A 24,150-nucleotide genomic window follows, 5' to 3' on the forward strand; every position below is an offset into this window, starting at 1 on the left:
AAGTTATAGCAAACATTTTACTGTTACAGTAATAAAGTAGAAAATGGCTACGAATTATTGAAAAATGTTTGCATTTACATGTAGGTCTGGGACTATTATACTGTATACTATGTCTCAGATGTAGGTCCACTTGGTGAAAACATTTAAATGCAGCAACAAGTAGAGTGGTAACAAAATCACAAACAAGTGTTAGTGTATATTGAAAACACTTATTTGATATGTTCGTATAAGAAACTACTGCATACAAATCTTGCACGGTGCTTTTCTTTTGCCCCAATTGGCATTTCAATTTAATGCGCCAATAAAAATCTTTCATTTACGCAACAAACCATATTTCATTTGCGCCAATAACACAGGTATAAATAGTGTAAATAATGGATCTATATTGATATTAATAATTATTTTACAACATAGTTTTGGTAGCATAATATAACATATGCACCATACATTACATTCATCAAAAATGACATTCAGCAATAAACAAAAATTAAAAACATTAAACACGGATAAGTTTTAGAAATATTTTGGGATACATCTATACGATTTGTCTCCGTTTTTAAATACATAAGATATCCTAAATGTTAGGTCCTATAAATTACAGACGTATTACCTCCTCTATTTGTCTCCGAATGAATTATGTTCATTTTTGTCACCTCGAACATGTAAACACCATACATTTTTATACCTTTAAGTGATTTCAGTTTTGTATGAGAAATGAATATGAACTCACATACTTCCCCTATGGGGGAATACTCTACAACATTTCTTATACGAACCTGCCTCGTATTCTAGATACAGCTTTAATAATAATTTTAACCTTTTCCATTACACAACAAGTGAGGAACAATACTAGATGCTTTTTAATTGACATTTCCACCAGTAAAACACTTCAACATACCAACTCATTGTTTGTGTCCACAATAATCAACTGGAACCATCTAGAGGACACAGTTGTGTGCGCAACAAGCGTTGAGAGATTTAAATCTGCTCTCACGAACCGTCAATAAATCGACGGTGCCTTCTCCTCGTTGTATAAAAGCTAGTATTGGTAGCTACATACATACAGATATAGATACAGATTATATTTTATCTGTAAATTGGCAAAAAACAGTATATTTGGCGCAAAACAGTATTTATATTTGGCGCAAAAACAGTATTTATAGTCAGCGCAAATGAAATACAACCCTGTGGCACAAATGAAATACTGCATTTTTGCATTTGCGAAAATATTTGAAAAATGCAGTTTTTCATTTGCGCCACAGGTTTTTTATTTCATTTGGGCCTATAATGGCATTTTAATTGACTACTTATGGCCTCAATTAAAAGTCTATTGTCTAATCTAATGTCTTTACAAATCAATAATCAAAACCCATTTAATATTTACCAGAAAATAATAGAAACAAAAACACTAGAAAACATTAGTTAATATGACATATATCAGATTTATATGATTTTCCAATCATATGTCCCCATTCAAAAGTATTAATCGTCAAAAAAAAGAGAGTTCCAACCCCCGGAACCTCCCCCCCCCCCCCCCCCCTCCCCCTGGATCCGCCACTGCATGAAAATGAAAACATAGGAAAACACCGTGATGCTTTTTTCATAGGTTATAAATATTTATACTTTGTAAGACAATCCAAACGCAACAAAAAAATTGAAAAACAGAGATATCCAAATCAGTTATTTTCGATTAATATTGATTTTTAAACACACGGGAATCTTTATCTCGGGGGCACTTCGACCTTTTTATGGTAGGGGTGAGCAGCTGAGACATCCAATACCCTACCCTTTTCATACATTTTGAATAACAAAATTAAATACTTTAGCTATCATATAATTTTTTACAGTAAGTATGCCTACATATAGCTATGATGGTTACACTAATTCATGGGGAGATAAATAGTTTTGACAAATATCTGAAGTATTTACGGCAGTGATTTTAATTGCATCAGTCTGTAAAAAATATCCATATCTGATTAGTTTCAGATTCAATCATCAACCTTGTCTTATATTTCACCTAAATTTCTCGACCTCATCAAATATCATGAAGCTTAAAATAGTGACCTATTCCAGCGGCTCATCCCTACCACTCATTACATAATAAGTGTCCCCCTTCACACACCCCAAGATCTTTAGGGTTTGGGCTGGGTTGGACGTTGGCTCTCCCTAGCTCTTCCTATCAAGATAGCAGACGTTGAAGAACAGAAGACCAACAAAATTAAAAGGGGAATATAAGAGGAGAATAAAAAAATACTCTCCGACGATAAAAGCAATTATGCATGTATGCTAACATATTTTAAGCAATGCATAGTTTCTATGAATGATTTTAAAGGAGAGTGAAGTATACATAATTAAATAAGACAGCAACCCAATTAAACATCAAACAAAACAATTTACTTCTAAAGTTCAACCTACGGTCTTCTACAAAGGGACATATCATGGCAATATTTTAAGTTTTTAATCCTCCCAAGTCTAGCTTTAATATATAGAATAGTTGTGAATATACATGTAAAAAAATATCTTAATAGCAAAAAATGAATTCAGATATTACTTAAAACCATGAGCATGTCAGGAACAGACTTCTAATATTTGTTTTGATGTTTATTGACTATTTATACTACATATGCTATATGAGAGAAAGAGAAATAAAAATAAAATTATAAATTTAAAAGACGAAAATACTGTTGGCATTTCTTTAAAAGATTATTCTAAATTGTATGTTTTCTACAAGAATTGTAAAACAAGTATAAACATAAATATACTATGATCATAAAACAAAAAGACATTAATATGTCAACATACTAACGGTCTCCCACAAAAAAATATGTCAATCCAGTATGATAATTAAGCTTTGAAGGGTACAATGTAAGTACGATAAGTACGACACCAAACATTATATGGTATAGTAAATAAATGTGAAGACATGTACAAGTGAAACAATTACAAACGATACAGGGTCAAACATGTATGCTTAATAACGTTTTTGGTCAAATTTGTTGATTATATTATGTGGATGGCCTCATAGTGAAATCTAAAATAGCATTGCAGAACTCATCACCTTCTTTATAACCAATGACATTATTATAATTTGATAAAGAATGGCGAAACTACTATGTTTTTAATTTCAGGCGCTTACAATAGGTCTTATATAACAAATTGCCCTTTTGAGTATTTTTTCTCAAAAAAGTATATTCAAGAAGTCCAATAAAACCAAATAATCTCAAAAGAGAACCATTTAATTGTAAGGATACTCATTATTCAACTATAGAAAAAGAGGCGTGGGGCATTCCACAATGCAGTTCAACTACAATGAATAGAAAAGATCTTCCACGACATCAAAAATGACCATACCTATGTAAAGCTTTACAATTTAAGGATCATTTTGAAAAGATCGATGTGAGAAACCGTTGGAAATATACGTTTTTGTGTTCTTACATGTTTAAATTTTACTACGTTTCACTATCTACACTTTTCGATGCCTATTATGAATGAAAAATGTTCAGGTTGAAGCGGCCATACTTTTTTAACACAAAGAAAAAAAACAAACAACTGATGAAAAAGTAAACGAACAACATAGCTGTTTGAAAAAAAAACTGAAAATCGATAAAAAGGTACAAACGCAGATGCTTAAGACATTCACAAAAAAAGAATTAGGTAAATCTAAAAAATTGTATTAGCCTTGTATAATTTTTGTAATCCACTACAATTTATATACAAGGCTATTCTGAAAGAATTAAACTACAAAGCGAAAACATTTTCCCCTTTCATCAGCTATGAGACGGCTAGCTTTTTAGAAAAGCTATTACTTATGAACTGCATTTAGGTCAATATATCAGTAACAAGGAAGTAAAATCCGGCAGACATATTAGATTTTTACAAATTAGTTATGGCCTGTGGAGATGGGCAGGTTCCAGTTTCCTGTAGTCTTTGTGAGGAGGACTCTAATATCAAATGGAAGTGCATAAACTGTGACATGTTTATGTGTGACAAATGTAAAGAGAAAATTCATGTGAAATTCAAATTTGCCAAGGACCACAAAGTTGTTTCTATACGGGAGGTAGGGCTTCATGACAAAGAAATAGATTTTTCCAATATAAGTTGTCAAAATCACACAGGTCAAAATTATGTTTTGTTTTGCAAGACATGTGACTGTTTAGTATGTCCACTATGCATCTCTGAAACCCATAATGGCCATGGTTTTGTAACCATCAGAGAGGGATATGAAATCCTGATAGGCAAATTAAAGACAAAAGGAAAGAATATCGGAACTTATATAGATGAATTGGAAAAAAGAAAAGCAGAAGTGAAGGATGTCAATAATGCCGAACTTTCCAAATTTGAAAACACTTTGAAGAAAATCAAGGATCAGAATATCCAGCTTAAGAAGAAAGTGGATCAACATACTAAAACAATGGAGACTGAACTTATTAAAAAGTGGGAAGACTTACATCGGTGTACTGAAAAAGAAGAAAAAGATGTGTCCCTCCTCATTAGTAGTCTGGCATCTAAAATGTCTGAGGTTGATGGTATCATCCAATCCATTGATGCCAAAAAAGTCTTTGTGGATGGTTTGGGGTTATCAAAATCAATAGAGAAAACTGTCACATCGCCTGGCACAAAGTTTGATTCTATTCCAACATTTCTTCCTGGACAATTAACTGCTTATAACATAGGTTCACTAGAAAATGTTTCTACTAAGGGTGAAATTAAAGCTTTTAAACGATTTGACACTGAAATCTCAGACGTTTTTTCAATGATAGCCTGTTCTGAAGGTACATTGTGGATTACAAACTTTAAAGTACTGCAAAAAGTTGAAATAGAAGGGAGGAGATTGAAGATAATTAATCAAAAAGAAATTAACATCTGGGATATAGCATGTACTCCATCAAAAGATCTCCTTTTGGCTGATGGTGGATCTATACTTAAGCAGATAAGTGACCAAACAGGTGAAGTGACCAAAACTAAGTATGAGGTAAAGGGTTTACATTTATCAGCTGTTTATGTGAACCAAGATGGAAAAGTCACTGTTAGTGCTTTTAATGGGAAATTAGTTTATCCAGCTGTTGGAAGACGGGTTGTGACCGTAATGGATGGAAGTGGGAAACATGAAACTATATTTGAATATGACAGACAAGGCAGGCCTATATTTTCACATGTTCTCAGCATAACCAGAACAAAGAATGGTAATATCTTTGTAGTGAACAAGTTATCTGCAGATCACAGTGGCAGAGTGGTAATTTTGAGTGAGGATGGGGATGTTCTGAATACCTTCAGTGGCAATTCAGAAGTTAACACAGACGAAATTCTTTTCCAACCATTGCGTGTATTCACTACTCCATCTGACAATATTATCATTTCCAACTTGACCCATAGCATTTTATATTTTCTAAATAATTCAGGAAATTATATTGGATGGCGTAACACAAAAAAAGTAGGAATAATATACCCACGCTCTTTCTGTAGTACAGAAGCTGGACATACTTATGTAGGATGTGTCACATCTGAAGACAGTAGTGACAATGCCAAAATATATGAAATTATTATTTCTTGATGGAAACATTTCAGTTCAACGAGGAAAGAGATATCTTTTTCAATAGTAGTAGAGACAGTGTCTGGCTTAGTAGTTGTTTCTGTCAGATTGTAAATAAATATGCTTTAAACGGGCATTAGCTGTCAAATTCATGTTCACCTATTTGACTCAAATTCTCGTATTTGATTTATAACATAATAAAACGTATATCCAAATTACAAAAAGTCTAAAATAAGCAATTAATGAAGCATGGACTCGATAATATGCATCAACATTTCATGTGTATTTTTGTCTAAACGTCATCTAATTAATCACCGAGACGACCCCCGAAGACTGCCGACGGTCATATAACCCGATGTAAACATAAATATAAATAGATAGGAAACACGTGCAATTGGATTTTTCTAGGTCTGTTTGATTTCATATTGAAGGTTAAAAAAATATGTTTATCATCGTTTTACCTGTATAAGAATGATTTTTTGTGGATCGAACCAGTCAACCAAATGGTTCATCCTTGTTTCACTTTCAATGTTGACATTCTTTTCTTTTTAATAGCTGAATACGTTGCGTAACCCATCTCCAGGTAAAGGGTTAAATTGAAGGTCACATGAATACGAATTCAATGAGGTCGAATTATTCACTTGCAAGTGAACAATTCATCAGCGATGTTTCTTAACTTATTTTGACAAAATTGAACCAAATTGGCTGCTTAAAGCGAATTATTATTTCACTATTTCACTTTCATTAATGATTGAACAAAAAAAAATCTTTTTTTTTTTATATCTCGTAGCTTATGCCCCTTTAAAACTATTTGTTTTTCGGTATGAATAAAACGAGATTTGGGGTTAACGTCAAAAAAGAAATCAACAAAATAAGTTCACCAAAACAAATCATTATAAGCTTGATCATCATAATTATGGTTGCTAAGGGATAGACAAGTTTCTCAACCATTTAAAAAGTTGTATCCTCAGAAGTTGCAATTTAAATGAGGAGTTCAGAGACATCAAGAGCAAAAAGAAAATAAGCATATATATTGACATTGACGTCTAAGAAATCCTCATGAATATAATTTTCTTAATCACCGAATTGATCCAAATTTGTCCTAGTGCATTCCTAGCAATAAATCCATTCAGTAATAGTTATACACCGAGGGATAGGTGTGTCTGGATAAGAAACCCCGACGGCCGGAGACCGGAGGGGTTTCTTATCCAGACACGCCGTATCCCGAGGTGTATAACTAACTTACACCCCATGCTAAACCCTATATTTCTTGAACATTGATTACTAAATGAAAAAGAATGGATATCTTATTTATTTACAATATCAAACCATGATTTATAAGAATGTTATTTAACATGAAACCCCACTAGTACCCTTACTTTGGCTCTCTTCGTTCAAACTTTGACAAGTGAGTAGGTTTTACAAATGTCAAAGTTGCTGTTTTGCATATTCCCGTTAAATCCTTGTGCTAATATGGATCAGCAGGTCAAGGTTGGCCGTTTCGTGCATTCTTATTACAAAAATACATCATGCTCCTTGTATGTAGTTGTCAATATGGACGGGTATAAGACGGACGACATTTTGAGTCAAGCGTTGGATATAGTAGACATGGTAGAAGAGACTAAAGATAAAGGCAATATTATAACTCAAAGTACTTACCTGTATCAGTTTGATGAAGGTAATCATAAATGTATTTTATATATTACGGTTTTATAACCCCCCTCTATTTTCAAGTATAAACAAACATTCATATTCGGACATACTGCGGATAGGTGTGTCTGGATTAGAAATCTGAGGATCGGACACGCTCAACATACAAAAATACAGATCGAATATTTAGGAACTCCCTTTTTTGTGAGGCAATCCAGGGATGGAGGTCCGGGAGTTAGAATCTCTGTTTATTTAAAGATCAATGCTTAATATTAGAGACATATGACAGCTAGGATCATTGGCGGATCTAGGGGGGAGGGCTCTGGGGGTTGGAACCTCCCCTTTTTGTGACGATCAATGCATTTGAATGGGGAAACATGGTTGGAACCCCCCTTTTTAACCTGGGTTGGGACCCCCCCCCCCCCCCTTCTTAAAAGTGGCTGAATCCACCCCTGGGGATCAAAAGTTTTATTTTCAAGCAAAGGAGTATTTAAAGGATTTTTTTTTTATTCAAAATAGATGCTTAATACTTTTTTCGCTATTTGAATTTCAAATATCGAAACAATTTTTAAGAAAAATTGAATTTCCTAAAATGTGGTTTTTTTTTTAATATCTTGAAACAACTTGTATTGAACACTATTAGTAATTTCTTTTGTTCATGCTTTTTAAAAAAAATAATCAATTTCTATTGTTATGAATAAAAATGGACTGTGTTTTCGGGATGTAGAAGCAGGGGTTTCCAGAAACCCCGCTCGTCACACCCTGTGGTCAAAATCCATTGTTCTTCGTTACAATAGATCTATTCAATTTACACTTGTTTCAGAAACAGAAACTATGAAGTATAACTATAGAACTGGGGTGTAAGTGTTGATATGGACCATCTAACATGACGATATGTATTCTATAGAATAGAACTAGTTTTGCATTATGGGAACTCTATAGTTTTTTGTCGAGCCTGCGACTTCTGTCGCAGAAAGTGAGACATAGGGATAGTGATCCGGCGGTGGCGGCGGCGGTGGCGTTAACTAACTACTTAAAAGCTTAACATTTCAGAAGGTAGAATACCTGGATGCTTCATACTTTGTATATAGATGCCTTATGTTATGAAGTTTCCGTCTGTCATATATTCATTATCCTTGATCTCATTTTCATGGTTCATGGTTCAGTGATTACTTGAAAAAAATTTTAAGATTGTTTGTAATGTTAATTTCTTAATATGAGTAATATGAGAACTATATTTGGTATGTGCGTACGCATGCCTGTTAGACAGTTTTCACTTGACCTCGACCTGATTTTATGGACCTGGGAACAAGGTTAAGTTTTCGTGGTCAAGACCATATCTCGGATACTATAAGCAATAGGTCAACTTTATTTGGTGTATGGAATGATTGTAAGGTGTACATGTTTGTCTGGTAGGTATCGTCTGACCTTGACCTCATTTTCATGGTTCATTGGTCAATGTTAAAGGGGCACTAGCTACGAGATATATAAAAAAATCTAAAGTATGATTTTTTTTTGTCCAATCATTAATGAAAGTGAAATAGTGAAATAATAATTTTGTAGCCAATATGGTTCAATTTTGTCAAATTAAGCTAAAAAACATTGATGATGAATTATTCACTTGCAAGTGAATATTCGACCTCATTGAATCCGTATTCATGTGAACTTTGATTTAACCCCTTAGCTAGAGATGAATAACGCACAAAGTGTGCGTGTTCGGTTATTTAAAGGAAAAGAATGTCAACATTGAAAGTGAAACAAAGGTAAATCATTTGATTGACTGATTCGATCCACAAAAAATCATTCTTATACAGGTAAAAACGATGATTAACATATATTTTTAATCTATAATGGCCCGAGAACACAGTTATTTCGTAGTGCATTTCTTTTAGACAGTAAATTCAAATTAAAAAAATCGCACCTGCTCTATCTCAAAAAGATTTTTACAGTGTAGTGTACTACTATTGATACAAATAATATCAAAATTATAGAAACTTCTACCAGCTCTAACTCAAAATATTGACAATTCTGTGTTAAGGGGGGCTAAAATTCAGTTTGACAGCTTCAGACATTCTAATTTTTGACCTTTTTTAACTGGACCAAATCACTACTTAACATAAAGATTCAGCACCCAAATTTTTTTAACATGTAATTTCATCCCCTTACTTAATATTTCATGCATAAAATATCAAGAAATAAATTGGGAAAGTGTATCAAAAAAAAATGCAAGTTATACACTGTTCACACTAGGGACTATATTCGTTGTCAACGAAAACCAAAGGACGATAACTGTGTCCTTGGACCTAATATGAAATTAAACAGACCTTGAAAAATCCAATTACACGAGTTATTTTTCTATTTATATCTATATTTATGTTTATATCGCTTATATGACCTTCGGAGGTCAACTCGATAGTTAATTAGATGGCGTCAAGACTAAAATACACACGAAACGAAGCTACATATTATCGAGCCCATGCCTGGTAAATTGTTTATTTTAGACTTTTTATAATTTGGATAAATGTTTTACATGGTTATAAATCAAATATGAGAATTTGAGTCAAATCAGTGAACATTAATTTGACAGCTAGTGCCCCTTTAAGTTTTCCTGGTTAATAGATATAGGAAGATGTGGTATGAGTGCCAATGAGACAACTCTCCATCCAAGTTACAATTTATAAAAGTAAACCATTATAGGTCAAGGTACGGCCTTCAACACGGAGCATTGGCTCACACCGAACAGCAAGCTATAAAGGGCCCCAACAAATTACTAGTGTAAAACCATTCAAACGGAAAAAAAGTTTGTTTCTTAGATACTATATGCAATAGGTCAACTATATTTGATCCATGGAATGATTGTAATGTGTACATGTCTGTCTGACAGGGTTTATCTGACCTTGACCTCATTTTCATGGTTCATTGGTCAATATAAAGTTTTCATGGTTTGGTCTGTTTCGTGTATACTATAAGCAATAAGTCAACTATATTCGGTGTATGGAATGATTGTAAGGTGTACATGTATTTCTGGCTTGGTTTATCTGACCTTTACCTCATTTTCTTGGATCATCTTAAGTTTATGTGAAACTTTATATTTAGGACTATCAACATATAATCAATGGTCAGTAAAGCAGGCGAGACATTTCAACGTGTGCACTCTTGTTGCAGTACTGATCAATCAAGATGTCATTTATGAGGTTGCTCAGAGACTGTATAATTTATTTTATGTGGTACTTTCAATTTGAGCATGGTGTAATGTTTAACACCAACTGTAAATTTATATTTAAAAGATATATGGAGTAGATTTGACCATTTTTACGAGAGTTGTGAGACTTTGACCATATTTTTATACGACCGCAAAATTTTTGCGGCCGTATAGTGTTATGGCGATGTCGTCGTCGTCACCTTCGTCGTCCGAAGACATTTAGTTTCCAGACAATAACTTGAGTATAAGTGTATGGATCTTTATGAAATTTTACCACAAAGTTCCATACCACAAAAGGTTGGGAGTGATTTAGGGGGTTATTGTCCTAACTGTTTAGGAATTTGAGGCCAAAAACAAGCATTTTTCTTGTTTCGGGACAATCTCTAGTGTTTAAGTGTATGGATCTCTATGAAATTACCACAAGATTCCATACCTCAAAAGGAAGATTGGGATTGATTTTGGTGGTTATGGCCCAAACCGTTTAGGAATTAGGGGACAAAAAGGGGCTTAAAAACAAGGATTTTCTGGATTCCGGACAATAACTTAGGAATTGGGGGACTAAAAGCAATACTTTCCTAATACTTTGTATAAATTGCTTATTTCTTGACTAATTTCAATATGGTTTAATTCAAAGTCTTGAATTTTTAGGGGTTCTTTAATATGCCGAATCTAACCGTGTATTTAGATATTTGAATTTGGGCCCCGTTTTTTTTAAATTGGTCCACATTGCGGTCCAAAGGGTCCGAAATTAAACTTTGTTTGATTTCATCAAATATTGAATTGTTGGGGTTCATTGATATGCCGAATCTAACCGTTAACTAGATTTTAGTCTCGCCTTGGCGAAGTCAAAAAGCGAGACATAGGTATGCTGTTTCCGGCGTCGACGGCGTAAACAATGTATTAGTTTGTGATTAGGTCAGTTTACGGGGAACCACTGGTGGTATGTCATTGATATTCGGTATGCAGTTGTATTAGCAATGGCACATCTCATTTCCATGGATATTATTTGGACCCACCCCTCAGTCACGGTCTATTGACTTTGAAACTTTTCCTTAGTTTACATGTATTAGTTTGTGATTAGGTCAATTTATGAGGAACCACTAGTGGTAGGTCAATGATATTTGGTATGCAGTTGTATAAGCATTAGCACATCTCATTTCCATGGAAATTAATTGGCCCCGCCCCCTCAGTCATGGTCTATTGTCTTTGAAACTTTTGTTTAGTTTACCGATGTATTAGTTTGTGATTAGGTCAGTTTATGGGGAACCACTAGAGGTAGGTCAATGATATTTAGTATGCAGTTGTATAACCATTGGCTCATCTCATTTCCATGGAAATTATTTGGTCCCACTCCTTCAGTCATGGTTCATTGACTTTGAATATTTTGCATAACTTACATGTTAAAGTATTGCTATTTTAATTTCAACATTTGCATTTTTTTACCAAAATAACAAAAAGGCGATACATATCTCTGTGTTAACAGTTTATTTATTTTGGGCCACATTAGGGTCCAAAGGGTCCAAAATTAAACTTTGTTTGATTTCAACATTTCTTGGGGTTCTTTGATATGCTGAATCTGACCGTGTATTTATTAGATTTTTGATTTTGGACCCGGTTTTCAAATTGGTCCACATTAAGGTCCAAGATCCAAAACTTAGTTTTACTTTAACAAAAATTGAAATCATTGGGTTCTTTGATATGCTGAATCTAACCGTGTATTTACACTTTGGACCCTGTTATCACATTGGTCCACATTGAGGTCCAAAGGGTCCAAAATTAAACTTTGTTTAAGACCACATTCATTCTGTGTCAGAAACCTATGCTATGTCAAATATTTAATCCCAATTCAAATTCAGAGCTGTATCAAGCTTGAATGTTGTTTCCATACTTGCCCCGACTGTTCAGTCTTGCGGTCGTATCAAGCTGCGCCCTGCGGAGCATTTTATTTTATTTTGTGGAGGAAACTGGATTATTCATGAGAACCACTGACCTTCTGTAAGAAAACTGTCAATAATTGTCAATTGAGAACTAAGTCATATACTGACCGACTTTAGAAACGCAACACTAGATTATTTTTTTTAATTCTCATTTTCAAATATGCAATTTTTGTTAAACAAATGTAGGAACATAAATTTCATTCATTACTTCATTGTCTACAAAAAAGTTTGCAGTTCGAAAGTTGAATTGATAACGTCATTTTTAATGTTCAAATCATGTGGTATGCACTGAAACCCCGGTTTCCCCCTTATCAATGGATGTGTCACCGTCGAAGGCAATGACTGCCTGTAACCAACGCCAAAATGATTGTCAGAAAGGTCAACCAATTCTGTTGGGCATGTTTTGAGTTCTGTTTTGTAGCTCCTGATTTTGCCTTTGTCCCACCCATTACAGTGTGTTTTGGTAATTATGCAGTTTAAACTTAGGGCTTTAAATGTTTTTCTGCAGTCGATTCTTTGGAATTTCAGTATGCGGGAAACATTTATGGCATGAATCTGTCTGCCATGGAATTCGGCGATTTGATTAGCAGTTGACATTGTGTAATCAGATTCTATTGACTTGGCCTACATATTGATCTGGTCATTAATGGTCATCAGCAAATCCCGTATGCCTGTATCGTTGTTGGAATGACAGTAAGACGAGTTTCTGACGTGAAATTGTCTGGTTACAGCACGTTCACGTTTTCCTGCCTGCAATATTCTTATGGGCTGATTCAGATTTGCATTGCTCAGTCTCGGCAATATAGAGATGCAACATTTTTTAACTGATTTAAATGTGGGTATGGATTAAAAGAATTGTTTCACGAAGTAAAAAATCCTTAAAAAATCATTTATGGGTTTCAAATTTCGCTTTAAGAAATTCGTGCGACTTCAATAATCCGGTATGTTCAATAACCTCAGGTAAGTCAGATATTGAATTTTTCAAAACAGAAAGAAGTATGGTAATCATGAATAGTAGTTATATGAGGATCAACCATGATTTGGTAAAAAAAATCAACAAAATGTGTGTTGCGTTTTTAAAGTCCGTCAGTATACCTTACTAGGAGAAGGGGAAAGAAATCTCCCAAAACTCGAGACCAAAACTGTGAAGTTAAAAAGAGCATCACCTTGGATACATAACATTCAGCATTATCTGCTACTTGAAATTCAGGGAAAGGGTTACAACTTGTTGAAGTAAGATTTAGTCTACCTCTGATCAAATATGTCTGTCATACAGGAAAGGGAGGTTTTATTAACTAGCATGATGAGTAATTTCACAGTTCCTACATGTATTTTGGCAGGTTTTCATCAACTCTCTTCATTTGCTTTGCCTCATTAGTTATCAAAAGAAACATGTTTTAAATGTAAACTACTTAAGGGATAAAATGCATTGGAAAGAAACAGGTATATATGTATATGTGTCAGTCATAAAATTGGAAAAAGTATGATTGTTTGAAGGCACTGAAAATGTATATTTTATGTGTGGTGAAGGGTTGAATTGGACTTTCTAGAAAGCTTATGGCTGTTCTGAGCTCAGATGTCTTATCAAACTTTATATGCATAGTAGGTGTCAGAAAAAAAATCTTCCAAAAGCTCCAGGTGGCATAAATGGGAACTAGGTAGACGTACATATGTCAATTGAATTGTATAAAAAAGTCCTGTTTGTTTTCTACATCAATTCAGCCAAACTGAAGCAAACATTGTAGGAATACAATTTGGAAGGTCCTTTAGATAAATATATTGTTTTTGATAATACACATGGCCATGCATAAGACGAAAAGATGTTTTAATGCCAATGTCTTCTTATTTTTTTCCCTATGAAGGATTGACTCTACAAAGCCATGCCTTTTCCAGCTTTCAAGAAATAATGATTATAAGACTCAAAAAGACACATCATTTTTGTCTCGCCTGCTTTGGAAGTCACAGAATGCGAGACATAGGGATTACATTCTGGTGGCGACGGCATAAACTATTTGCATAAAGCTTTATATATCAGAAGGTAGCAGATCTGGATGCATCATACCTTGTATGCAGATGCCTTGTGTTACAAAGTTATATTTTTATAAATGAAATTTACAACTATTATTTGTTATATATCGTTTTCAAACTCATGTTGATGTTGAAAAATTATTCTAATATGCACCAGATTTGTTGCTCTTTACTTGGTAATGTGTTTGCTGCATCTTTGTATGTCTTTGTGACAATCCTACTAATAGATTTTATACCAACTAAATTATTTCATTGATATGATAGTAAATGGTTCGATAATTTGTTCCAGTCCCGCAAGGCCTCCCAGCACGTGTGTTTTTGTCTGTATATCTCGTCTTGCTTTGAGATTAAAATACCATCTATTCCCAATAAAATGAGAAGAACAAAAACTTGAGCCACAAGGAATACAAATTTACATAAATCTATTCTATCAGATGTAGTATGTAGTAGCTTTCCGAAACTAGCTTCGTAGCGTACTTGATCTGTTTATCTCATTCGAAAATCGTTTCCAAAGTTACAGACCTCGGTACACATGCAAGAAGGGCGGAAGGAGTAAAAGCAGATATATATATGAAAACTGCCAATTTCATAAAATTTCCAAAACATTTTAAGAGTGAATCAACTGGTACAATATGTACATGTACATGATGTATACGATTACTAATTTTGAAAATCTGAAAATAATTGTTTCAAACAAAATATACATTATTTTGACCTTTTTAAATCGCCCCACACGAGTTTTTTCACCGGATTAATAGTTGCATGAGGAACACAGCAGGTGCCATCTTTGGAACAGGAAATGCTTAATACCCTTCCGGAGTACCTGATGACAGGAACAAAATTTCTAAGCTTATTTCGTTTTGCCTCAACACACAAGTGATAGACATTGAGCGGCACGACCTTTTGATATTGGTTTCTTTGAAAATTTATGTGAGGCTCAGTTATTTTTAGTTTATTATATAATACTATCTCCTCTATTTTCTTTCATTTCTATATATTCAATCTTATTAAATGAGAGAGAGAAAGGTTCTTCATTTCTGCATTCTTTAATTTTTGGACTATTTTTCTATATTATAAATTTTGCATGTTATTCTCTATTCTTAAAATTTTAGCACCCCGATATTCTCTTTTCTTTATTTTTTTGTCTAAATTTCTCTATTCTTTCTTTTTTTTAATATTAATTTTATTCTGTGCATTTTGCCCATTATTATCTTTTCTGTAAACCTTCATAAGTGAACATACTGGTCAATACATGTGTTGTTTCGGTGACATTTTAAAAATCGGATAATACATTTAGTTATGTAAATATTCGGTATGATCTAACAAAAATGTCATAACGTACTTTAAAAGGTTATTTACAGTTGAAATGAACATATTATGTATTATTAATAGCTGATGTAATCATTTCTAGCCAAATTTCATTTAAAATCTATTTTTTACTTCTAAATCTGAATAAAAGATTTAACAACAATAAAAACTTTTTATAGCTGACTATGCGGTATGGGCTTTGCTCATTGTTGAAAGCCGTACGGTGACCTATAGTTGTTAATTTCTGTGTCATTTAGTCTCTTGTGGAGAGTTGTCTCATTGGCAATCATACCACATCTTCTTTTTTTATATTTTCTTAAACTGTTATCATCACTTGATAATGTGTGTGGTAATAATGAATTGTAGTGTTTTTATTTGTACGTGCATTCATAGTTGAATGTCAGTTTTCTCTTGACAGAGTGGCTTCGACTGGAACATGATCACTCAATGCATTTCCCTTTTATATTTTCCCCTGGAGTAAGGGAGTAACCATTTGTTGTTGGTTTTATTTTTGTGGATAGGAGACGTGGTAACATTTCATGTTTTCTTCCTGAATACTCCGATTCATTCTCAATTTGGTACTTCGTAGTTTGTTGTTATTATTTTGGATGTAAGACGTATCCAATTCTTGGCCCTTCATTTTTTCTAGTTGTCTATGTTGTAAAATGTGCTCTCTTCATTTAATAAAAAAAAATGGATTTGACAACGCAAACTTTACTTCTTTTATTTTATCATGTTAATATACAAGTCCTCTACTGGTCTCGGATGACTGTATTGCATCACATGTGCGAGACGAGATTTTTTTTTATATATGTAGTGTATTACGTATATACATATATATATTTTTTTTTAAATCTAGTCTAGCACATGTATATTGCATTTGTAGATATGACCACTAATAATATATATAGGTTCCATTTTTCGTCCTTTTTTTCCATGTTGGTGATTTCATCGATCACCAAATTGGATTTATCAACGGATTTATGCTTATCGTGATCAACATTTGAATTGATGCTACTGTGGATTAAAAATTGCGTACCCTTCCAGATTTGCATCTGGGTTATGAATTTTGTTAGGGGTTCGTGTTTGTCTCTTGATCATTGTGTTGTATGCTTTGTTCGACTTCTGATTTTTTTTTATTGCTGCCTTATTATTATTTTTACTTTTTACTTTGTTATTGAACATGTTGGTATAAATAATTCTATTTACCTTGTCCATGATCGGCGACATTAGCAAAAAAAGAACTCTCAAAGGAAAGTTTCAGTGTATTGGATATTTACCATTTCGACATATATGCTATTGTACGCAAAAAGTATATGTGTTTATGCTTCGAAACGTGAATGAAAATATGATTACGCGAATAAATTGTATTGCACAAACACATGAAACTAAACACAAAAAACTACAAAATGTTTAAAAGAAAAAAGTTTACTTTAACTATAATCATGATAATATACAACTTCTAGTATATGAATATATGTACTAGTAATTAATAATTCTATAATTAGTCGCCTGCTAACTTCCAGGACTTAGTTTATCTATTAAGTTTCAAGTCTATGAACATGTAAAAATGAAAAAAAAAGCAGACATTAAACATTAAACATAAACATGAAGTAAAACTGTAATAAAAGGCTTATCCTTGAAAAAGTGGAAAAACTTGAACTTTTTTTTATCATGTGTGCACTGTACAAATTCTGGTTTGATTATGAATATTCTATGTACGTTTCAATATGATATAAAGTATATTAACCAACTAATCAACACCATAATAAGCTTTTGGGGCTACTTACAAACCCAAATAATTTCCACATGAGTTATTCCATCCAATTTGAATGTAAAACATCAAAATAAGTGCAAACACAACTTAGGTAGATGAAACATAGACATGTTAGAGAACTAATTGTGACTTTTTCTTTTATTGACTCCGTACTTGAAAGTTGAAAGAAATACCACAAATTACACAAATGTCAGACCATGCATGATGTATTACTATTTGTCATTTATACATTTGCATCAGCGGTCACGAAATTCGAAATCAATCCGACAAAGCCATCACCATGGAACACATCGCACATTAAATGGAAGCGGTCCGTGGGTAATGCCGAGACTTCCAACTGCTGTGGGTGGCTGTTCTCCCTGTGGAGGTAGGAACTTAAATTTTTGAACCATTGATGTTAAAAATAGAAACAATTCCATTCTGGCCAAAGATTCGCCCAAGCAAACACGTCTTCCTGTAAAAAAATGAAAGGAGATTTGTTTGAGAATTTTTCAGCGTCATTTATTCGTTATACATGACATCATCAATAGTAGTTTACACATGTAGATTTTTAATACTAGTAATCATGATTGATGACCAGTGCATATTTTAATTTACCATTATATTAGATTTTATATGATCATTGATGCAAAATGAAAACAACACGCTATAAATTTAATGCCTCCGAAGCGCTTTTCTGGATTTGTCTTCCATCCGGAACGCTCAAAGCCAAATATATGAAAGCCAAGGATGTATAAGAACCGAAACCACTGAAGAGCTATATGATCAAAAGGACCTAAATTTGCAAAATCCATCTAAGGTCAACTTTGCCTTTATAGTGAATTGAAACCTAGTTTCTTTTTTAATTTCAAAATTTATAAACGGACAATTTTAGAAAGGTTTTTTTTATAAATATCATGTCAGTACCTAAGTACCGATTACAGAGCTGATGATACCTTCGGGGACTGATTGTCCCCCAGCAGAGGTATCGAACCAATTGATATACGAACAAGAGAGAACAATATATTTATTATTTCATATTGATCTTTTATCAAAAATAAAAATATCCACAAGAGCTCAATGACTCAATGACATCAACTACTCCGAGTGTCATACTATACTATTAATTTCAGGGTAGGGACCTAGTACCAAACTAGTAATAATTCTACCGAAACTCTCAAATGTTAACTGGCGTCCTGAGATATAATTCTTTTGTTGCAATAAAATAATAAATGGTTGGTGAAGTTTTTTAAAAAGCTTAAACTTGTTAGTTCGAAGTCCACTGTTATAATATTTGGTAAAAAAAAATCGTATTAAGAATTTTTTCATTTCATATTAGGGCATTGCACGTTAAGCAATCTTAAACAATGCGACTTATATTTGCAGTGGTTTTGGTCGCTACATTCAATGACATATTCAGATTGCACCATTTTTTTCTCGGGTTCCACAGAGCAGAGTCTGTAGAAGTCCGTTAGAGTCGGATAGAGTTAAAAGGCCTAATATTGGTTTATTTGATTTAATAGTAATATAATGATATACTTATAATGTGATTTTTTATAAATATTAATAAGTGTACGTCAATTATCAACGGTATGCGTGGGTTTATGATACAATAACCCCGAATACCGGACTTCCCGATCACCGGTTATGGCGACCTTAGAGTTTGGTAAAGTTTTGTTGCTTAAAACAAGTATATATAGCTCTGATGTGAATATTCATAAAATTAAAAAAAAAAAACAAACCCAAAACACGTGATTTCATCATAGGTGCTTGAAGACAGGACTCTCTTTTGAGTCCCCATAGTCCCTCTCCCTTCATTATCATAAAACCTCGATTTTTGTATTAATTACACCTTATATAAGAATGCCGCGGTACTATGATAGTCTCTACTTATCCTCAAAATTATGCATAAAAATGTTTATGGATTACAGCTTACTAGTAAAAAAACAAATTTCACATCACCTGCATGTCCTGTGCAGAGAGTTTAAATCAAAATCTATTCGGTGTAATTAAACAGATATGTCATGTTATGGAGGGGTATTTGCGAAAAATACCAGTCTCGGGACCAAATTTCCCTCGCCTAGTGGCTCGGGAAATTTTACAGTCCCTTGACTGGTATTTTTCGCAAATACCCCTTCATAAAATGATATATCTGTTCAATATCACTTTAAAATTTGTACCATATGTATACCAATATACCATATTTTTACTCTAATTATGTAAGTTTAATATCAACGTGCCACTCGACTATCTAGCGCTATCGGTACAAATAATCTAGGATTTATGATAATGACGTGGGAGGGACTAAGGGGGGCTCAAAACAGGGTCCTGTCCTCAAGCACCTATGGATTTCATGTACGATCCTTTGTAAAGAGGACATACCTAAAGAAAATGGCATGATCTTATCCTGATTACAGTACTTTCCCTCGTTGTTAATGAATCTTGTAGGGTCAAACTTTTCTGGATTAGGAAAGTTGTTCTCGTCATTCTGGACAGAATCAAGCACAGGAATAACAATCGCTCCCTTCGGTATTCGTCGATTCTCCAGAACGAGATCCTCTGTGGCCATGTGGAACAGAGACAAAGGAACTATATTCCCCAATCTCTGGGTTTCAGTAATCACAGCATTACAGTATGGTAAATCAGTTTTGTCGGACAGAGTTGCCTGTCGATTTGATCCGACGACGTTTTCGATTTCTTCGTGCATTTTTTCTTGTATATCCATATTTTGCATCAGGAATAATACTGCCCATGTAATTGTCGTGGAAGTTGTCTCTGTTCCTGCGGCAAACAAGTCCAGTATGGTAAACTGCAGCTGGTCATCTATAAAAGATAATTTTGATATGTCTTCTATAATTGAAAAAATAAAATCTTTTTGTGTGGTTAACATGAAGTATGCATTCGATTTTATATCGGTTATATACGTGGAGTGTAAACTGAAAAATATGATAGCGCTTACCCTTTATGTCATATTTCTAGTTGATACTTTGTCAAATGAATATTTGTTTGTTTCATATATTGCCTCACGTGCACATGGATAGGATCTAAAGAATGAACACCTCCCTGTACTATTTTGTATGTACTGGTACTCATAATACACAGACAGAAAAAGGGATGAAATATTGCTATTTGTTCAAGGGATTCGATTGCACTTTATGCAACCTTTACACAATAGACAATAATCAAACCAATCCTCACGACTACAAACCTTCAAAATCAGTTCCCTCCTCCTCTTTGTGCTTCATCTCTTCTAACAAGAAAGCGTCAATAAAATCTCTTGCGTCGTTTTCATCCAATGTCTGCTTGTGTTCTTCTATTTCTTCTTTAACAGCTTGCTCCAGTATGGCTTTGTTCTTAAACGAACGGTTAATGAGGAACATATCACCAGGAACGTACTGTAGAAATGGAAGCATATCAACAAGTGGTGCATACGGATTTGAAATTTCCTCTCCAACAAGGTTCACCGCTTGAGTAAAACCTTCATCATCGTAACTGAAGGTCTTACCTACAGTTATAGAACATATAACATTAGACACACTTCTGTTGATTAGTCCAGCAAGTCCCATAGGTTTCCCATTTTCCTTTTCTAAAATTTCAATAAAATTTTTATTTTCTTCTAAAATCTTGGTTTCCATACTTCTCTTGCCAAAACCAAATGCTCTCAGAGCTGCCAGAGCGAAAGTCCTTTGTCCCTTCCATCGATGTCCATTGGAGGATACAATTCCTGAAAATATAGTAAAAAGCTCAATACATGGGGAAAATTTATACGACAAAAACCGCATCCGCTAGCACGTATTTGCAGTTCTTATTTTTATTGTCATGCCGAATCTGAAATTTAATCCAAAATTAAACGTAGTCTTTAACAGAAATAAAACAAAATTAATATACATTGTATCAAATCAAATTTAGCATGCGTAAGTTAACTTGAAGGGTGCTTAAATCTCGGACATGTCATTAACAATGATAAAAATGATCGAATGTTTGAATACATATTCATAAACAGGACATTCAAATCGTTCAACTTCATGCAACATTTTTGTTTGTTTTACAATAAAACCACACTACGCCATTTTGTTTTCATTAACAGCTGATTCTTCTTTCACAGGTCTCCACAAGAATGCTAAGTTATAAATAAAAGGATATATGAAGATAAACGCCAATGAGACAGCAACCGAACAGCAAAAACAACCAAAGACGTCTAGGTTGAAACATGCATACAGTCTTCAACAACAGACATTTGTCCATAAAATATATCAAGCTCTATTGAAATCAAGAAATCGTCCTGAACTATAAGTTGTAAAAGTTGTGATGTTAAATGACAAAAAACAATAAAAGATCTGTCATCAACACCAAATTCTCAAACTAAAAAATCATCCATTAAGGTATGACATACACGGGTCGCCTCTTCTAGCTTAGATTTACGCTTAATTTACGTATACTGACGGAAATCATTACGAGCTTCCGAAAGAAAGGAACATCTTTTCTAATTGCTTAGACAAAAACCGCCGCGACGAGCACATCATATTAAACAGTGATTACAAAGTTCAAATAGTAATTTAAATATTACGTTTCTAAGAAACAATCATGTATACTGTACAAATATAGTCGATATTTAGTTGTGTAATAAAATGACCAATAGCAGGATAATAAAATTATATCCAGGTATTCAACTTACCTCGCCGTTCTGACAACACCTTTATGCTGAAAGTATCTGGTCTGTCTGATAAAACGTCGGCATTTTTAACAAACGCCTCTTTGAGAAGATCATAACCATTGACAAATACAATCCAATAAGGTCCAAGAGACAAGCTGTACAAATCACCATATTGTTTTCTCAAATTTCTCGAAACTTTCAATAAATCTCCTCCGAATAAAGCAGGAATATTTCCAATCAGTGGAAGAGGCGTTGGTCCCGGGGGTAAATCGCCAGGTCTCTTAGATCGGATCCATAGGAAAGTTAAAAGAACTATTAAAATCACCAATGTCAAACTTACTCCGTCCATTTTTTTTTCTATCTGCTTTCTTGCAGTAATAAATTCAGCACAATATTTTACAAAATATTTAATATTCTTTTCCACGCATTTAGCTCAATTGAGGCTCGCGAAATTCCTTTGTTTGCAAGCTATTTTGTAAACAAAACTTGTAGGTCAATGAACACTAATGTGACCGACCACTCGATGTCAGCATGTAGTGGTCATTTAATACGGTCAGCTGGATATAATAATATCAAGGTCAAATATTTATGTCATTATGTAATGCCAGTCATGGTACACACACATCTGGACATAACTTTATCTACGACGTCGATCGTGTGAAACATAAGTAGCTGCCTTTTCATTGTTTGCTACTTATATTATATTAAGAACAGAAAGATAAATATCGTTTGATGAAATTAAATCAAAACAGATTAAATAGTTATGTGAATAAGAATTAAAAGAAAATCTCCAAACAAGAGGAACGACTAAACTATCGCATAATGATAATTATCGATCTTATCGTTGCAGAAGAAAACATTTATAAATATTTTTTTTAATCAATTTCTTATCACATTTGTCCCATGCTGAATTTTCATTTTATAATAACCTAATAAATGTTTTATACAACTATTTTAGATTGTATATGTTAATTTGAGGCGAGACATATTGTCTAGCATTTAAGAAAAGAAAAACAAAAACAAAAACAAAAATATTTTGTTTGTTCATATTTTTTGAAAATGTTAAATATTTATAATTTCTATTTATGAAATTTCATGTTATTGATATCAATCTGCATGATTGTCTGGGTTTTACACTACTAATAGATATCTTATCTGATCTTTTACTTATCTGTTAAAAGAAAACTGTAAAAAGTTGTTTCACATGTATAGTCGAGATTGGTAAGCACTTCACAGTAATAGTGTCTGGGTAGTAAAGTAAAATGGTTCAGGATCAAAGTTTTTTCTTTCTATCTTAATTTGTTTATTTGTTTATTTATTTTTTTGTTGTTGTTGTTTTTTTTTTTGGGAGGAGGGGGTGTGTGGCCGGGAAAGGGTATTTGAATACTTCATTGAATGGCTGTAACTGTAAAGTAAGGGGGTTAACAGTATCCCTGTTTGAATGTGTGGAATGTTTGTTTCATTTCTTACCTAAACGTTTTTCATAATAAAAAAAATAACCTACAAAATGCAAAAACCACCCGGGACACCCCGTCTCTTCAGTGATGTTAGGAATCGAAACGGTATTTGGAAGGCCATATAATTTACATCAATTTAGGATAGACTCTCTATCTCTATATATATATATTAGTCTAAAGATTGGGATTCCGTTGTGCAAATCTTTAGACATATATTTTTTTCCTTATCTGCGCTGTATCTAGATAGATATAAGAAGATGTGGTATGAGTGCCAATGAGACAACTCTCCATCCAAGTCACAATTTGTAAAAGTAAACCATTATAGGTCAAAGAACGACCTTCAACACGGAGCCTTGGCTCACACCGGACAGCAAGCTATAAAGGGCCCCAAAAATGACTAGTGAAAAGTGAAAAAACCATTCAAACAGGTCTATTCTAGACGATCCGGTACATATTAAATTTGCTGGTTGGTCCTTTTTATAGACTTCAATATATATATATATATATATATACAAGTCTAAATTGAAAACAACGTTCTATATATTGTTTTGCATGCACACGAATAAAAATTGCGGTTTTTATCCAACGCAATCATAGGTTTGAACGTTGTTTTCAATTTAGACTTGTT

General features: G+C 33.5%; 2 protein-coding genes across 2 annotated transcripts; one reads left to right on the top strand and one right to left on the bottom strand.

Moving 5' to 3' along the window:
- Nucleotides 1-3,845: 3,845 nt before the first annotated feature.
- LOC127729589 (uncharacterized) lies at nt 3,846-5,666 on the top strand. The gene has a single exon (XM_052237403.1). It carries the CDS (start codon nt 3,887-3,889, stop codon nt 5,549-5,551), a length of 1,665 nt encoding a protein of 554 aa, XP_052093363.1. The 5' UTR covers nt 3,846-3,886; the 3' UTR covers nt 5,552-5,666.
- An 11,401-nt stretch (nt 5,667-17,067) lies between these two features.
- Nucleotides 17,068-22,557, bottom strand: LOC127729590 (cytochrome P450 2C20-like). The gene is made up of 4 exons (XM_052237404.1): nt 22,087-22,557; nt 20,620-21,135; nt 19,794-20,234; nt 17,068-17,886 (listed from the first exon to the last, which is right to left on the bottom strand). Exons 1-4 carry the CDS (start codon nt 22,412-22,414, stop codon nt 17,708-17,710), a joined length of 1,464 nt encoding a protein of 487 aa, XP_052093364.1. The 5' UTR covers nt 22,415-22,557; the 3' UTR covers nt 17,068-17,707.
- Between the last annotated feature and the right edge of the window lie 1,593 nt (nt 22,558-24,150).

Source organism: Mytilus californianus, unplaced genomic scaffold (genome assembly GCF_021869535.1).
Source record: "Mytilus californianus isolate M0D057914Y unplaced genomic scaffold, xbMytCali1.0.p SCAF_2, whole genome shotgun sequence".
Taxonomy (NCBI): Eukaryota; Metazoa; Mollusca; class Bivalvia; order Mytilida; family Mytilidae; genus Mytilus; species Mytilus californianus.